This window comes from Bipolaris zeicola (assembly GCF_000523435.1).
Source record: "Bipolaris zeicola 26-R-13 unplaced genomic scaffold scaffold_55, whole genome shotgun sequence".
Classification (NCBI taxonomy): Eukaryota; Fungi; Ascomycota; class Dothideomycetes; order Pleosporales; family Pleosporaceae; genus Bipolaris; species Bipolaris zeicola.
In genome coordinates this window covers 94,129-110,222 of record NW_006912104.1, presented here as the reverse complement: position 1 = coordinate 110,222, position 16,094 = coordinate 94,129, and the positions used below count along the sequence as shown (strand labels likewise).

General features: G+C 49.5%; 5 protein-coding genes across 5 annotated transcripts; 2 read left to right on the top strand and 3 right to left on the bottom strand.

Annotated features, from left to right (window-relative positions):
• Nucleotides 1–183: 183 nt before the first annotated feature.
• Nucleotides 184–3,165, bottom strand: COCCADRAFT_93573 (uncharacterized protein; the record flags this gene model as incomplete). Its single annotated transcript, XM_007713136.1, has 1 exon — nt 184–3,165. The coding sequence occupies one exon, from the start codon at nt 3,163–3,165 to the stop codon at nt 184–186; it is 2,982 nt and encodes a 993-aa protein (XP_007711326.1).
• Nucleotides 3,166–3,356: 191 nt separating this feature from the next.
• COCCADRAFT_93604 (uncharacterized protein) lies at nt 3,357–3,832 on the top strand (the record flags this gene model as incomplete). The annotated part of the gene is made up of 2 exons (XM_007713135.1): nt 3,357–3,551; nt 3,620–3,832. 2 exons carry the CDS (start codon nt 3,357–3,359, stop codon nt 3,830–3,832), a joined length of 408 nt encoding a protein of 135 aa, XP_007711325.1.
• Nucleotides 3,833–4,080: 248 nt separating this feature from the next.
• Nucleotides 4,081–4,998, bottom strand: COCCADRAFT_35964 (uncharacterized protein; the record flags this gene model as incomplete). The annotated part of the gene is made up of 1 exon (XM_007713134.1): nt 4,081–4,998. The coding sequence occupies one exon, from the start codon at nt 4,996–4,998 to the stop codon at nt 4,081–4,083; it is 918 nt and encodes a 305-aa protein (XP_007711324.1).
• Nucleotides 4,999–6,232: 1,234 nt separating this feature from the next.
• Nucleotides 6,233–6,763, top strand: COCCADRAFT_25482 (uncharacterized protein; the record flags this gene model as incomplete). Its single annotated transcript, XM_007713103.1, has 1 exon — nt 6,233–6,763. One exon carries the CDS (start codon nt 6,233–6,235, stop codon nt 6,761–6,763), a length of 531 nt encoding a protein of 176 aa, XP_007711293.1.
• A 456-nt stretch (nt 6,764–7,219) lies between these two features.
• COCCADRAFT_35963 (uncharacterized protein) lies at nt 7,220–15,022 on the bottom strand (the record flags this gene model as incomplete). The annotated part of the gene is made up of 10 exons (XM_007713133.1): nt 7,220–8,884; nt 9,057–9,335; nt 9,383–12,519; nt 12,571–13,020; nt 13,073–13,517; nt 13,574–13,686; nt 13,742–13,865; nt 13,913–14,432; nt 14,482–14,521; nt 14,572–15,022. 10 exons carry the CDS (start codon nt 15,020–15,022, stop codon nt 7,220–7,222), a joined length of 7,224 nt encoding a protein of 2,407 aa, XP_007711323.1.
• Between the last annotated feature and the right edge of the window lie 1,072 nt (nt 15,023–16,094).

The window sequence follows — 16,094 nt, the reverse complement described above, 5'->3', positions numbered from 1 at the left end:
AAAGAGCTCCGTATAGTTGTGGTGTTGATTCCTTCCTCACAGTCCCACGGGGCTTCCTCTACAATTGGTCTTGTAACAATGAGCTCGGTCCGATACTGTCACAGGGGAAGGGCAAAAAATGACAAAATGACAATGAAATACCTCCATTGACTACACATAGCAAGGAAAACTATTTTATCTCGCTCATACCAGCGGCTTTCGTAGCGGCTTGATGATACCCTGTTTGACAATAACCCTCGGCCTAGTGACATCTTGGTGTGTCTTCTTGGTGACCCATTCCTTGCCCTTTGGCACCCGCAAACTTCTTTCATACTGCTCCCTATTCTCAAATGGAAACGGCAATTGGCTGGCCATGTACTTGGTATTAGGTTTGACCCTCCTCTCATTGATGATTACCTTGTCCAACTTCCTGTCTTTGCGCTTGGCGGCGTCGATACCAGGCTTGTGAGTTACGGTTTTGGCACCGATGTTGCGCTTTTTCTCAGCTTTTGACATGCCTTCTCCGGTCCAGGCACCCCAACCGGGAAGGACGGAAGTGGTCTCGGTAGTCTCTTCCTCAGCAATGGTGGCCTTCTTCTCAGCATCAAACTCAGCGATTACATCGTCACCCGCAAAGCCTTTAGCTGTGAGAGCCTGATTGCGCATGACAATGTCGAGGTCAATGCCCTCATTTTCAATGTCTTCATCATCCTGATCTTCATCATCGTCTTGGCCACGCAGCACGGTCGCCCAGCCATCATCATCAGTGGCAGTGACGCGCTGCTTGAGGAAATCATCCACCTTGGCTTCCTGTGGCTTCTCTGCCTGTTTTAACTTTTTCTGTGCTTTTGCTTTCGCAGCTAGTTTTGACGCGACAACGGTTTGCTCTTGAACGACGGACTTCGAGACTTCCTTGACAGGGAAAAGCTCAGGTTCTTTAGGTGCCTTCTTTTCCTTCTTCGCCTTGACTAAGAAGGGGTTGGAAGAGCCACTCTCATTCTCGGTTGTTTGCGCTGGCGCAGCATTACGCTCCTTGCGTGTACCGTTAGAGAGACCACTGATGCTATTTCTCTTTGGCGCGGAAGATTTGTTCGAGGATGGCTCTGGTGCGGAATCTTCGTCTTTTGCAGCAGGCTGCTCTTCGTCAGACCCAGCATGCTCTTCAAACTCGCTGCGACCAATTTGTATTGCTGGAGCGACGACATTGCTATTAGGTCCATATCTCCGCCGTCCAGCCTTGGTTGCATTCTCGTCAATCTCGTCTTCATCACTGTCTTCGCCAGCAAGCTCTCGGCGGATGCGCTCAACAGCCTCATCATTCTCCGCACGTCTGGCAGCTTCTGACCTTTGCATAAAAGCCATCGCTCCCAATTTGGACTTGCCAGTCGAAAATGGGTTCTCCTTGAGCTTGCCAAGCGACTTTTGGAGTGCATCTTCATCAGACTGCTCGTCATCTTCGCTTTCCTCATCGCTTGGTACATCAGAGCCTTCTTCGTCGTCGCGGATAGTCTTGCCTTCGACGCGGCGACGAAGCTCCTCGTTGCGTCTAGCCATTTCTGTCACTCCATCAAGCGCATCCTGGTCCCATACTGCTCGTCCTGTAGCCTTGATGCCCTTAGCCCATTTGCTTTCGCGATGTTTGGCGCCCATGCGCTCCTCAGCGCGTCGACGATCGTTGTACTCGCGCTCTTCCTCGGAAAGATCAACACCATCCGCCTTGAGTTGCTCTCGCTCCTTCTCCAGCATCTTCTCGCGTTCCTTTCGGTGGACGCGGCGGTAAGCCTTGCTCTTGATTTTCTTGATGCGTTTGGCACGAACCTCCTCGCGGAAGAGTAGCTCGCGCTGCATGCGCAGTTCAGCACGTCGCTTGAGGACTTCTTCCATAGGGAGCTTGTTGGTTTGTAGCTCCTCCCACTTCTGTAGCTTTTCCTCATCTTCCTTGCCGTTAGACAAGCCACTTTGTTGAAGGATAGACTGGATGGTACTCTCGAGGTCGTTTGCAGGAGCAGCGGTTGTAGTGGGCTGGAGGGTCTTCTCTCCCGTAGGCTCGCCCCCGCTGGCATTTTGTAGAGGGAACATGAGATGCTCAGCGCGACGGTTGCGTTTGATCGTGTCGGTCCACCTTTCGAGAGTTTCATTTGCTTTGGCGTTGGCAGCGGCACGGTCAAGCTTGTCTTGCGCTCGCTTTGGTAGAGGTGCATCTAGTTTCCGCGCAATGTCGTTACGTTTCGACGACTTGTCGTCTTCGAGTAGTTTGAGCGCTTTCTTCTTCTCTGCGTCTGCGATCTTGGGTTTGAGACTGAGTAGGTCTACCTTTCTTGAAACACCAAATTCATCTGGTGCAGCAGACTCGTGAACCTCGACTCTCTTACCCTTGGGCTTGCCATCCTCCTTGGATGCCAGGGATGAGATCAAGTCTTGTAGTTGCGCCTGTCGATCGTCGGCGTCATCGCTCTCGTCGTCAGAGAACGACTCGAAATCATCGTCTGACTCCATGACATTGTCATCGCTGTCATCAGATGCCGAAACGCGCTTTTTCTGTTTGTTCTTCTCTCTCCGCTCCTCTGCTTCATCCTCCTCATACTGATCCAGCGCGGTTGCCAAGTCAATAGCATCCTCACCAAGATCGTCTTCGTCGTAGTCATCCTCGCCGTCTGCACTGTCTCCCTCGTCCAGATCGATGTCGCCGTCCTCATCTTCCAGATCCTGCTGTCTCTTGGACTTTTTTGGCTTGTTCTTCTGGCTCTTTGAGCTGCCCCGGAACGTGAAGCCCTCGAACCTTTCTTCGTCGCTATCGCCAAAAGCTTCATCTGAGTCTATACTATCGTCGCTATCGTCATTGTCGACGTGACCCATTTGCCAGGTATTGCCCTCCGAGTCACTGCCTTCGTCGTAACTCTCGTCGCCCGTTCTCCTCTTTCGCCTCTTGGGGCCCTCATCTTCGTCCTCGTCGTCGTCTTCCTCATTGTCGTCATCGTCGTCGCGCGCTCGCTTCCTGTTGAAGGCGGGGTCGAATTCGCCTAGGCGGTTCTTGCGAATCTTTGGGCTATCCAGATTTTCGTGCTCGGCTATCGCATAGGCGTCGAGGGCGCGCTTCTGCGCCTTTTTGGGGTTTCGCGCATTCGAGCGACTTTTTGAAGAAGAACCACCGCTCTGAATCGAGCTTCTTGCAATGCGAGGCGGCATCTTGGTGTTGTGGTGGTGGTGAAGGTCGCTGGGGCGAGCAAATCCAAAGGTCGAAATCTTGGCTGCACTTTTTTCGAGTCGTGGTCCGTGCCACCTCCGCGCGAACTCCGCAGTGTCCATCAACCTCTGCGCATACCGACGTCGCTTTGGCATTGCTCGCTTCATCACACGCCAACGAGCGGACCGCCGCAATGTTCAAGCCCACGCCCTCTCTGCAGAAGATGCTGCGGCGTCTGCCGCTCTCCCCGAAACAAGCCGGCAAGGAATACTACAAGGGAAACCGCGTGGGGTCCATGGGCACGATTAACAAATACGGGAATTTCACACCAGACTGGAGTAAAATACGGACATATGTGTATCCGATACATGGCACCAAGAACAGCGAGGTATGTGTGGGAATTTTGAGGGTTGTGGCTCGGAAGCGCAAAGTGGGCAGTGGGCTGACAATGAGTAGTTGACACCCTTTGTGGATGCAAGCCTAGAGAAAGTACGAGACTTGGACTCGGGCACCGCGCAAAACTACCCCAAGCGTTTCACCGGTGAGGATTACCTGAGGGCATGGAAGATGTCGGGTGGACATGATATTGTGGAGACTGCAGATAGCGCATCGGATTCGAGCAGAAACATGCCAACACCTTTCGAGGAACGACCTGCGACAAAATCATGACGGGAAGCAAGAGAATAGCTGGGAATAAATTTTATATCGATGGCATTGTTAGAAGGGGCTGGGCATATCCGGTGATTATGTGAGGTGACATGGTTGGGCGTTCAGCTCACTAGTCCATACGAAAATATCGAGGGAAGACCTAGGAAACGTTCTGAAGGACGTTGCATGTATTGTACATTACTTTTGGGGTATCATGCTCCCACTGAACCTATACCAATAACATGAACCACACATTTACAATCCACATATCAAGTCTCTCTCCGTACACCAAAAAAGTAATTGCCCCATTGCTCGCTGCCTCGGACTTCCTTCCACCCCAGCCCAGGCACATACATGACGCCCATGCTCTTCACGCTGCCCCATCCCGGCTGCTTTGCAAACCAATTCCTCAGCTCCTCCTCATTGACATACTTGCTCCACTCATGCGTTCCCTTGGGTACCATACCCAGCACATCCTCCGCAATCACATTCGTAACTAGCCAGCTCGTCCATGTTCTTGCTATCGTGCTCATTATGAGCCATCCTCCGGGCTTTACATGTGGTAACACGTGCTCTAAAAACGGGCCCGGGGCATTGACGTGCTCAATGACTTCGAAGAGTGAGACAATATCGAACGCCTCTGTATCCGAACTTGGGCGAGGGAAGTCTTCGATGGAGGTGTTCAGATATGTGAGTTTACCAGGCGATATCAACACAGGGTCACGACGCTTGTGCGCCTCGGCAATAATGAGGACCTGAGGTGTGGGGTCAATTGCCGTGACTGACGTGGTGGTTGGGAGCCGTGCAGCTGATTCAGCGAATATTCCGCCGCCGCAACCAATGTCTAGGTAACGGAGTTTCTGGCCTGGTGTAGGAGGGGCTGTGGTGGAACGACATCGCGTTATAAATTCGTGGCGAAGGGGATTCATCAGGTGCAGGGGCCGTGAAGGGCCATGAGGATCCCACCACGATGATGCAAGTGCATTGAAGTGGGAAACTTCGGTTGGATCGACGGTGGAGTTGGATGTAGGATTGTGGTGTTTTCGAGGTGTGGTCGTCATACTTCGCGATGCCAATGCGGGAGATCTGTGGAATCGCACAGGTCTTTGGAACAGACGAAAATTTGGTGATTGTGAGACATGGGCTCGAATTGAGCCAATTGCTCTCATGGAATTTGGCAGCTTCATTGGTGCTGGGTGGGTTTACAACGTTCTTCTCTGTGCATAGACGACGCGGTTGACGTTGATGTCACCAAAAGTTTTGGGGGACGTGCACGAACACCGATCGCCAGGCACCCCAGCCTCGGCCCCGCGTCATGTCCCCTCCACAGTGTCGCTCCTCTCACACATGCATATTAGATTGAAACATAAATCAATTTGCTTGAAATTTCCCACGACTTGTTCTGGATTTCTTGCGCCCGCTGTTGCCTCAATGCGTGGTATCTGGACTTATGACGGATATGCAAACAACATCGATAATCGCCATCTCTGGACCACCCTGAACTGTGAACTTTAATCATGCATCAACATAGAATTCAGTACTCCAGCTTACTGGCTAATATCGGTGCACTTGGCAACGCAGAAGTGGAGGCGATTGTGATAACGAAATATTCAACAGGGTCCTCTCCCACTGGTCTCTGATTTCCTACCGACCCGCAACAAACGTCTCAAAATCTCATTTCTATTGTGTAGCAAGAAATTATTTACAAGCAGGATAACACACTACATCAACAAGAGAGTACCGCTCAAGATATCAACATGGCTCCGCATACAACGCGCAAATGCAACCATCTCAAACGACACGTTGGTCTCTTTTGCATATCAGATCATGAATGTAGCGGTAAGATGCCAAGACTAAAATTCTACAGTAAAGCTCAAGTAAGTCATATAACTTACTGTTGGGATTATCCTCAAATTCACGAGGATTTACACCCGTTAAAGGCAACGCAACCCATTTTTTGTTGATGCAAGTATGCCCAGTAAGTTTGGGGTAATGACCGATCCAGCCGTATCCGCGCGAGTGTGCTATCTCTAGGGCCAAAAGAGTGCTTGAAAATCAACAGTTTAGGGGAAAAGAATACCGGAATGGATTATGTGTGGATTTCTTTTCCTGAGAGAGAGTAGAAGTAATTGTGTAGTATGGATTGGATGATTCTAAAGTTGCAGCACGAGAGTACAGTTTGTTTACTACCAGGAAGTAAGCCAAATTAACCATCACCGTTCATTTTCACTAGCAGGCGGAGGGCGAGCTCTGCCTATAAAGTGGGGCTGTTTTGTCTCACTGTACTCTATATCCACCCGTGTCTTATCATTTAGCGGTTCGTCACCTCTACAACTAGCTCTCATTCGCATCCCAACACGCGACAAGTAAGCAAAAACATTACATTCTTCTCTTTACGAATAAGCACTTCGTCACAGTAACATGTCCCCCCCTTCCAAGGAAGAAGCCGAACGTTTGTTCCAAAAGGGAGAACAGCTCACGGAGCAAATGAAAAGCTGTCAAGTAAAGGTCGAAAAGTGCATGGAGACACTCTTAGACCTTCAGACGAAATTCGAAAATACCACTGCCGGTGTATCACACCCGCTACTGGATAAGTTCAAGATAAAGATTACAAAGTTGTATCAATCAATGCATAATCTCCATCCAGTTACCCGCGAGGATCTCAAAAATATTAAGGCCCGGCTGCGGGACCTAGTCAAAAGTGCTAGGAATGCATCTCGTGTCCTGTTCCAGACCCTTGAAGAACATGGGGAAGAAGAACTAAGAACCATGGTATTTACTGAGAACACCCTTCCCGTCGATATAACCACTGAAAATACTCAGAACAACCCAAACGCCATGAACGTCAGTGGCCTTTTTGTCAACGATACCAACGCTCAGGTCCTAGCCTCGAATGATAAAGCGGATAATCCCAACCAGGACCTCGCCGGTCACACGACCAAGAACTCCTAGCTCGATGGCTTGGCCAAGTCCAAGAACGACTCGACTAGGCTTCTGAGTCTGGCTAGAACGATAAGACTTGATTGAATTGAAGCATGCTGGGCAGTGGGTGCATACAGGAGAAAGGGAGTGGACAAGCTGAATATGAATCAGCGGACTTGAAGTAGCTCCAAAAATACTGATGCTTCTCTATAATATTTGCGTGCCACGAATTGTAAGATGTCTTGCTGTTTCTAGCTCGACATATTTGTGCCAAACAAAAACTGCAATAGCAATATGCCAAGCATCAGTCATCGAGAGCCCCGCGCTTGTCAACCAACAGTAGAAAGAGAAGAGAGTTACGTGAAAGTGAAGATTGGCAATCGTGTGCATATCCAAATAACGTACTATATACCAAGAACGCCTTTGAGAAAGTCTAAGCCTAGACCTTGGAGTGAACTTTTTACCCAAAATCTTCCACTACTCCAACTACTTCTGCTTGGCAAGAATAGAATCCACAGCACCCCTTGCCAAATCCCTTAGTGTGCTCTGCATCAGCTCGAGAATGCTAATCTCGTACCCAAGTTGTTGCTTCGTCCAATTCCTCAGTTCAATGCCTACCAAGCTATCCAATCCAATCGAGCTCAGTGACTCATCAATGTCCATGTCGTCAACAGTCCGCATCAGGAATCCGAACAGCGTCTTGCCAATTTCCTTGGCTACATATTCCACGCTTTCATCAGACGAAGAACTTAGGCCGGATATGTAAGCCTTCAAGTTGGATGATGTAGTGGACGCGGAGCTGTTCTCTACATCAAGTGTTCGTGCGATAGCGAAACGGCGGTCATGTTTCCAAATCACACGATTGTTGGGGTCGTACATTGAGAGAGTAGTGCGCACACCTGGAGCAAACTGGCCCTGGTCCGAGAAGCCATCACCCTTCCAAGTCAAAGTAGGGTCTGAGCGGGTGATGGCGAGCCTCACGATATCGAAGATATCCTTCTCAGTCAGCGTCGTAGAGGACTGTGACTTGAAGTAATCGAGCAAATTCTCGGTTGCGGCGACGAAACCAACATCCTCCATGACGCCCAGGTCGATAACGGAAGCGGGAAGTCCAAGACTGTGGCGGTACTGTGTGAAAGCGTCGAGGAAGGTGTTTGCCGCTGCGTAATTTGCTTGGCCAATTTGACCCATCAAGCCGCTTATCGAAGAGAACATGACAAAGAAATCAACTTCTGGTACTGCGTGGTGTAGGTTCCAGGTGCCGGCGACCTTAGGCTCAGTGGCTGCCTTCCATGCATCCCAGGTCATTGATCCGATGGCTTGATCGTTCAACACCATGGCAAGCTGAATGACACCGCGGATAGGCTTTGTAGCAGTCTTAGCCGCATGCTTGACCAGGTTGAGATCCGCAGCTGATCCTGCCAATACTTGAACAGAGCATCCAAGGACCTCAAGCTCCTGGAGAAAGTGCTCATTCTTTGATGACCTTCCAGAACGGGAGATGAATATGAGGTGTTTGGCGCCATTGAGAACGAGCGACAGAGCGATAGAGCGACCAATACCTCCCAGACCACCAACCAGCAGATATGAATAGTCTGGGTGGACGTTGAGTTTAGGATGATGTTTCTTGCAGGTGATTTCCTTGAAGACCTTCGGATCCTCAGGCATAGTCACCGTGATCTTGCCTATGTGTGTGCCTTTTTGCATGTAACGGAATGCATCCGCAATCTCTGTTACACCAAAGTTCTTGATTGGCCGGATTGGTTGAATGTGTCCTGCGGAACTCAACTCAGCCAACTCGCGGACGAGTCTTCCACACAAATCAGGGCGGGCGTGCTGAATGTGGTGAGCATCCACACCGATGAAGCTGCGGTTGTCCGTGAAGCCGACGAGGTCTATTTTTCCGTGCCCGTAGAAGTCACGCTTTCCGATTTCAATCATTGCACCAAAGTCACCGATACACTGCCAGGTCTCGTGTAAAAGTTCACCAGCAAGAGAATTGAGAGCAATATCGACACCGCGTCCGTTGGTTGCGGCGAGGATTTCCGTTCGGAAGGCATTGCTGTGAGAGTCGAAAATCTGCTCTCGTGGAATGCCAAAGTTGTTGACTAGGAACTCTACCTTGTCCTCAGTGCCGACTGTTGCGAAAATCTACGAAGAGTCAGAAAGACTAAAAGAGAGCCACACAGAGTCGTTACCTTGGCACCAACCATCTTGGCAATATTGATAGCTGAGATACCCACACCGCCCGCAGCAGAGTGAATCAGAATAGTCTATAGCACGTTAGCACTTTTATCGATCTCTACTCTATCAAAAAACTTACATCGCCCTTGTTCAGCCGGCGAGCATGTCGCAACGCAAATATCACCGTCAGATAGGTCGTAGGCATCGTTGCTGCCTCCTCCATGGTCAAGTTATTTGGGACTTTGGCGAATAGCTCAGCTTTATCGAGTACACGGTTCGAGTAGCTTTCAGCAACCATGCCAAAGACACGGTCGCCAACTTTGAAGTCTGTAACCTCTGAACCAACCTCAGTTACGATGGCAGAACATTCTCCTCCAAGATCGCTGCTATCAATGAGACCTTGCGTTTGGACGATATCCTAGACATTTTAGTCAGTGTGTTGATGAATGGATTTTTCAGACTCACTCTAAAGTTCACGCCCACTGTATGCGGACGAACAGCGATTTCGTCGGGCCTACATGGTCGACTGACAGCTTCATTGTCTTCCCAACGCAAGCCATTGATGGAGCCCTTTTGGCCGATACAGAGGTGCTTGTTCTTGACCTCTTCGGCAGCCTTCTCCAGCTCATCCTTGATGGAGACCCAATGATACCTCGGCAGATGGATAACTCCGTTCTTGATCGCAAATTCAAAGTCAGGCTCCATATCATCGTCTGGTGGTGGGCTATTGATCTTTTCATAAAGCTGAACGACCTTCTGTGGGCTGCTAGGGGCGTTGACTTCATCAATCTCGAGAGTTGTAATGCTGATCTTCTTCTCTGAGCGGAGAGTACGCGCGAAGCCGAGGGACATGGCATAACCAGGCTCCGTTGCGCCCATGGATGCTGTTCGCGTAATCCAAAGCCACTTTTCGTCGCCCATTCTGCCGACCATTTCAATCCAGTATTCAAAATCAGACTGTTTCATGTCGTGGAAGAATGGCGAGTTAAGCTCCAGGAAGGAAACGACATCCTGATCAACGGGGAGGGGGCTTCCAAAGGGTACTGGTTGAACCGAGTGACCTTTGGCCTCGAAAGTGGCCCGGTACGACTCTAGCCGTGCATCAAAATCTCCACGATACAAGAAGGAAACACTCTTCTTGGTGGGTGTCGGTTGAACAAGTGAAGAGATAATAGTGGCGGAGACCTGGAAGGGTGGTGTAGTATCGTACCACTTTGCATCCACACCAGTAAAGCCGGCGGCCTTGAGCTCAAGATTCCATCTGTCTGGAGTCATGTATGGCTCGTCCACGCGACCGTCTTCTTCACCAAGCCACCAACCAGAGAAACCGGCCATGATGAAGTTGACCCACTTGGCTGGCATATCCATCTCCTGGAGCATCAGTCGGCCGCTAGGGTGCAACAGCTTCTTCACCCGCGACAGGGTGTCTTGGATTGAAGGCGTCGCATGAAGAACGTTTGCTGCAATGATGAGGTCGTACGAGCCTTCTTCAAACCCTTGCGCCATCGGGTCCTGGGTGATGTCAAGGACTGAATACTCAATGCCCTGGTAGTCCTTGAAACGCTCCTTCGCGGCTACAAAGAATCCGGCTGAGATGTCAGTGTAGTCGTATTTGGAGTATAAGCGCTCTCCAAATTCGGAAATGAGCCCTTGGAGCAAGTTCCTTGTGGTACCACCAGTACCAGCTCCGATTTCAAGAATCTTCATCGTTGGCTTACAATGACCAAGGACCTCTAGAAGAGGAGCATAATCCCAGCACAAGCTGAAAAAGGCGTAGATCTGCATCAAAATATTGTCCTCCATGAGGTAGACAATGTTCTCTGCAGTACCTTCAAGAAGGTCCTTTGCATTCTCATGTACTCTTCGAATTGCTGTTTCCATAGTGGGCGTCCACTTAGACGCTGCAAGCTCCTCTTGGAGTTCGCGAACCAAGGCATTGCGCTTATCTTCAGAGAGAGAAGCCAGTTGAGGGCCCTCAGGGAGGATAAGGTGATCCCCTCGAGATACCTTGTCAACATACGATTTGAGCCACGTTCGGAACTTCTTTCCATGAGGTAGCTTTACATCCTCAACGCTATCCATAATCTTGACTGTATCAATCGCGCGGAGGAAGAAATACTTCTCGAGTTGAGCACTAGGCTCGGTCATATCGACTGGTGAGCGAACCAGGTCCTCAAGATCCAGGAAGTCAACGTCGGGCTTCCAAACGACCTGAACGGTGTTCTTCAACTCCTCCTTTTGCTCTGCACTTTCACCTAGAGGCGAAAATTTCAGGCCCTTCATCTCGCAGACAACCTTGCCGTCAGCTGTGCCTAATGAACTGCCGCACCAAGCTCCCATTAGGTCTTGCCACGCCTTGGTCGTAACTTTAATCTCCTTCATACCACCCGAGATATAGAGTTCTCCGATGTATGTAGGCATACTGAGTTGGTTGAAAAGTGACGGGTTGCCTTGGTACATGGAGACAGTCATGGGCTGGAGCAGATTGTCTAATATGCGTGGATGCACTTCATATAAGGACCCAGTTTCATCCGAAAAGTTGTCAACAGTGCACACTGCTTCATGTCCAATCGGGTTTGCGGAGATGTCTCGCATGTTTCTGAAGGTAGGACCGTAGGTGAATCCAATTCTCTCCATAATCCGGTACCAGCCATCGGCGGAGACCTTTCTCAGATAGTCAGGCTGAGGTTCTGGCCGCATATTTGGGCGAGCTGGACCTGATTTTACCTGTCCCGAGCAGTGCTCACTCCAAGTGGAGCCGTTGAATGAAGTGATACGGAAGTCCCACCAGTCAGTATCGATGGTCGTGGTGATCTTTGAGCGCTTGAAAGTGGTGACGACATCGACAGGCCGGGTATCGTTGACAATCATGGCACTACGAATCGAGAAATCACGAATCGAGTAATCAGAACGTCCTGAAAGCTGTCTGATACCTTCACCTGCCATGGAGACGTAACCAACGGCAGGAAATACGGTATCAGAACCAATGACATGGTCACGTATCCAAGGCACTTCACCGAGACGCAAGACCTTTCTCCAGGTAGGCATAAGGTGACTACTTCCGGGTAGCCGTACACCCAGTGTTTCGTGTGGAAGGAAGTTGCGGTTCTTCCACTCACTGCACATGCGACTTTCAGTCCAGAACTTGACCGAACGGTCCCAAGAGTAGGTTGGAAGATCGGTCAACACTGAGCCAGTAGGATATAGAGCGCTCATATCAACATTGATGTTGTTTCTCCAGAGGTTTCCGACGGCATTGTACATTGACTCAGTATCATCTTGGCCACGTGCCAGACTAGAGACGTAGGACAAAGTCGCATTCTCAGCAGAGAAGATTTGACGAAGAGGTCCAGCAAGAGCTGAATGAGGCCCAATCTCAAGGAAAACAGGGTTTTCCAAGTCAGATTTGATGATGTTGCGGACTGCCGTACTGAACAACACTGGATTCTCAAGGTTGCTTCGCCAGTATGACGGGGTGAATGTGTTTGCCGAATCGATGACCTCACCAGTAACCGATGAGAAGAAGGGAATATTTGGTTGATTGGTTGCAGAAACATCTGATAGGGCTTTCTCATAGGCATCGCCAAAGACTTGCATGTGGTCTAGATCGATTAGCAACGTTATTTATATGGGCAGAGCGGGAGTTTACTTACGAGAATGATAAGCATTGTCGACCTGCAGAGGACGCACAAAGACATCAGGTGATTCCTCGCGAAGGGTGGCGATGAATTCCTCAATTGCGCTACGGTCGCCGGAAATCGTAGTTGAAGTTGGACTGTTCTCACACGCAACCACTACTCCTGATTTCAGAAGCTTTCGGACCTGATCCGGACCAAGTCCCACAGCTGCCATTGCTCCTTCAGCCAGCTTTTTGCTAGTGATCAGGCCTCTGAAGTAAGCTGCGAGGACTGCTTCCTTCTTTGTAAGGCCGTTTGTCGCATATGCTGCGGCAATCTCTCCGCTTGAATGGCCGACGACAGCGTCGGGCTTGACGTTCCATGTACGGAAGAGGTCGACGAGAGCGATTTGAATAACAGTGCATAATGGCTGAGAAAACTCCGCTTTTGAGATCTGACTTCGCATTTTGGGTTTGCTCAGTTCCTCTGCGCGAATCTTGTTAGCGGGTGTCTTATTCGACGAGTAGAGATTCCATACCCAATATGTTCCACGACGGCGGGGTGTGACATTCCTGTAGGATTTTGTCCATCTCCTGTATATTTTCTTTGAAGGAAGGAAAGTCTTCTATCAGGTCTTTTCCCATCTCCGCCCACTGGGCGCCTTGACCAGTGAATACGAAAACCGTAGAACGATTGGTCATTTTAGTTCTCAGGGATGGCAGAGCCACAAGTGGCTCTTCGCCGTCGGAAACGCAGAAAGTGCGGTGCTCATGGTGCTCCCTACGTGTGCCAAGCGTATACGCAATATCACCCAGTCGCGATGAGCCGTGCTTCTGGATGTAATCTGCGTGCTTATCAATTGATTCTTGAAGGGAGATGTCACTCTTCGCAGTGAATAGGAGCAGTGAAAGCCTCGGTTTCTGCTCGGTGGCCAGCAACTTTGGTCTATTCACCCCATGAGCAGCGGCTGATTCCAAGATAACCTACGCCTCTTGTTAACCCGACGATCACTAGTGAAGTAGGTGTTGAAAAGACATACGTGGGCATTCGTTCCACCAATGCCGAAAGAGTTTACTGATGCTCTTTCTAGACGATCCGATGGCCACTTCATACATTCAGTAGGCACCTTGAGATTTGCTTCTTTCCAAGGAACTAGAAGCTTCTGATCAGTCAATGATCAAACCAAACAAGGATCTAGATCTCATACTCTTCGGATTCGGCGTTTCAAAGTTTACGTTTGGTGGAATGATCTGGTGCTCCATTGATAAGATGGCCTTGATGACTGACGTGTTTCCACTCGCGCCTTCCGAGTGTCCGATATTGGATTTGACCTGCACACTTCAGTATTTTCATTTGGGGATAGGTTTTGGTCACCTACCGATCCAATTATCATGCCATCCTTGCCAAAAACTCGAGCCACAGCGCCCACCTCGATTGGGTCGCCGACGGCAGTGCCTGTTCCGTGGCACTCAAAGAATCCAGTTTTGTTAAAATCTTCCTCTGCAATTCCTGCAGTACGGTATGCGGCCCTAATAAGAGCCTCGTGGGCGACCGTATTGGGTTGGGTGATTCCTGGTGTTTTGCCGTCGTCATTGCAAGCAGTTGACCGTATGATCGCGCGTATGGGATTCCCGTCCCTCAGAGCGTCATCCAAACGCTTTACTAGAAGAGAAGATACAGCTTCTCCTCTACCATAGCCGGTTGCCTTTGCATCAAATGAACGGCACCGCCCGTCCGCAGAATTAACTCCCTGAGCGACCAGCGCGCAGGAGAGAGCAGGGCTCATGATGAGGTTGGCACCGCCAACAATTGCGGCATCACAGTCTCCAGCCTTTAGTGCCTTGACTGCCTGATCGAGACACACCAATGATGCAGAGCATCCTGTCTTAATTGTCATACTGTTCTTCCTTAGTTATCGTCACACGTGTGAGGGTGGCGGGGACGTACCTAGGCCCAGTCCAATCAAATTCGTGCGAAACACGATTGCCTGGAACTTGGTCAGCTTGGAATCAAGGAGGTTTTGAGGACACAACATACTTCCAAAGAGATCCAAGTGGCCTGTGAGAGACAGGAACTCATGAGGTTCTGAATCCTTCGATTGCATCTCCACGAAATCGTCGGCAAACATGCCCACATAAACACCAACCTTCTTGCCTCTAAAGTTACGCTCTCCAGCATTCTCAAGCGCCTCGTATGTAGTCTCTAACAGGATCCTATGTTGTGGGTCAACCTTGGCAATCTGTGCCGCCGACATTGAAAAAAAGCTTCCATCAAAGTCCGCTGGATCAATGCTGCCAAGAAAGTTACCCTTGTTGACCTTTGTGGTACCAGGCCGGCCGTGTGGATCGTAGAAGCCTTCGCTATTCCATCGACTTGACGGTATATCAATCATTCCTTCACGCTGGTTAATGAGTAGGTCCCAGAAAGCTTCGCTATCATGACAATTTCCAGGTAATCGCATTCCCATCCCGACTATAGCTATCGGCATAGGTGCATTCGAGGATTTACTTGTGGGAGTTGAAAGTCTAATCTGTTAGCGAAATAATCAAGTAGGACATGTGCCTTACCCGTCGGGAGAACTATTCGCATTGCTCCCAGTAACACAAACGTACTCATCTTGGAGATTGTCAGATGTGTTAGGGTTCTCCATGATTGGAAATATGAGAGGAGTGATTGATGAAACTAAATTGTGAAGGCTGGATGTTGAAATAAACTTGTTTGTAATTCTAAGATCGAGTATCGTATGCCTCTTATAAGCCCTTAAACTCTTAACACACAGCCATGTACCTACGGTCTCCCCCCACATTGGCAAACAGCCGGGTAACTACGGTTTCCCCGCATGAGCAGATTGCTAGTGTTGGGGGCCGTCGGATTCGGCGCAAACAGGGTGTGCACGCTCCTATGCACAGCTATCTTCACCTTTCTGTAAATCGCCGTTCTGTTGCCTAGCGCTGAGCCTCTTGATAGGTCACTTGGCACTTTGGGACTAGTAGCTAACTACTCACTATACGCACAGCCTTTGGACTTACGCCAGGATATCGAAGGATTCGCTAGTAAGCTGATGAAACAGGGTACAGAGGGGGCTGTAACAAGCACATGCTGGAGTTACTTGGCAGCCTAGATTAATAGACAGGTATTGCGTATGGACTTCGGCGCTAAATGGGAATGCCAAGGAATGCACTAGCAAGCTTAAGAGATAGAGCATACAGGACGCTATTATCAATGCCTAGGATAGTTACTTGGTCTTCTGGAAGTAGCAGCCAATTATTTGAATTCGATTATCAATATTTTATGCTCTTTGTGGTTATTTACTTCTGTCAAAAGCAAAGAAAAATACCAACCAGATTAATATATTGATATTTTAGTATAAATCATTTTGAAATTACTAGTAAAGAGGTATATTATGTTTGGGCTTAACCTGAGTCTCTGTTCTTGAGGAATGTGCGTGGAGTAGAATTTCAGCCATGTTTTAGGATGATTTTGTACTGCTGAAGGGTCTCCCATTTGCCCGTTTCGTTGGTTACACGACAGCTCGCTTTGCCTACAGCGCTCGCTTATCC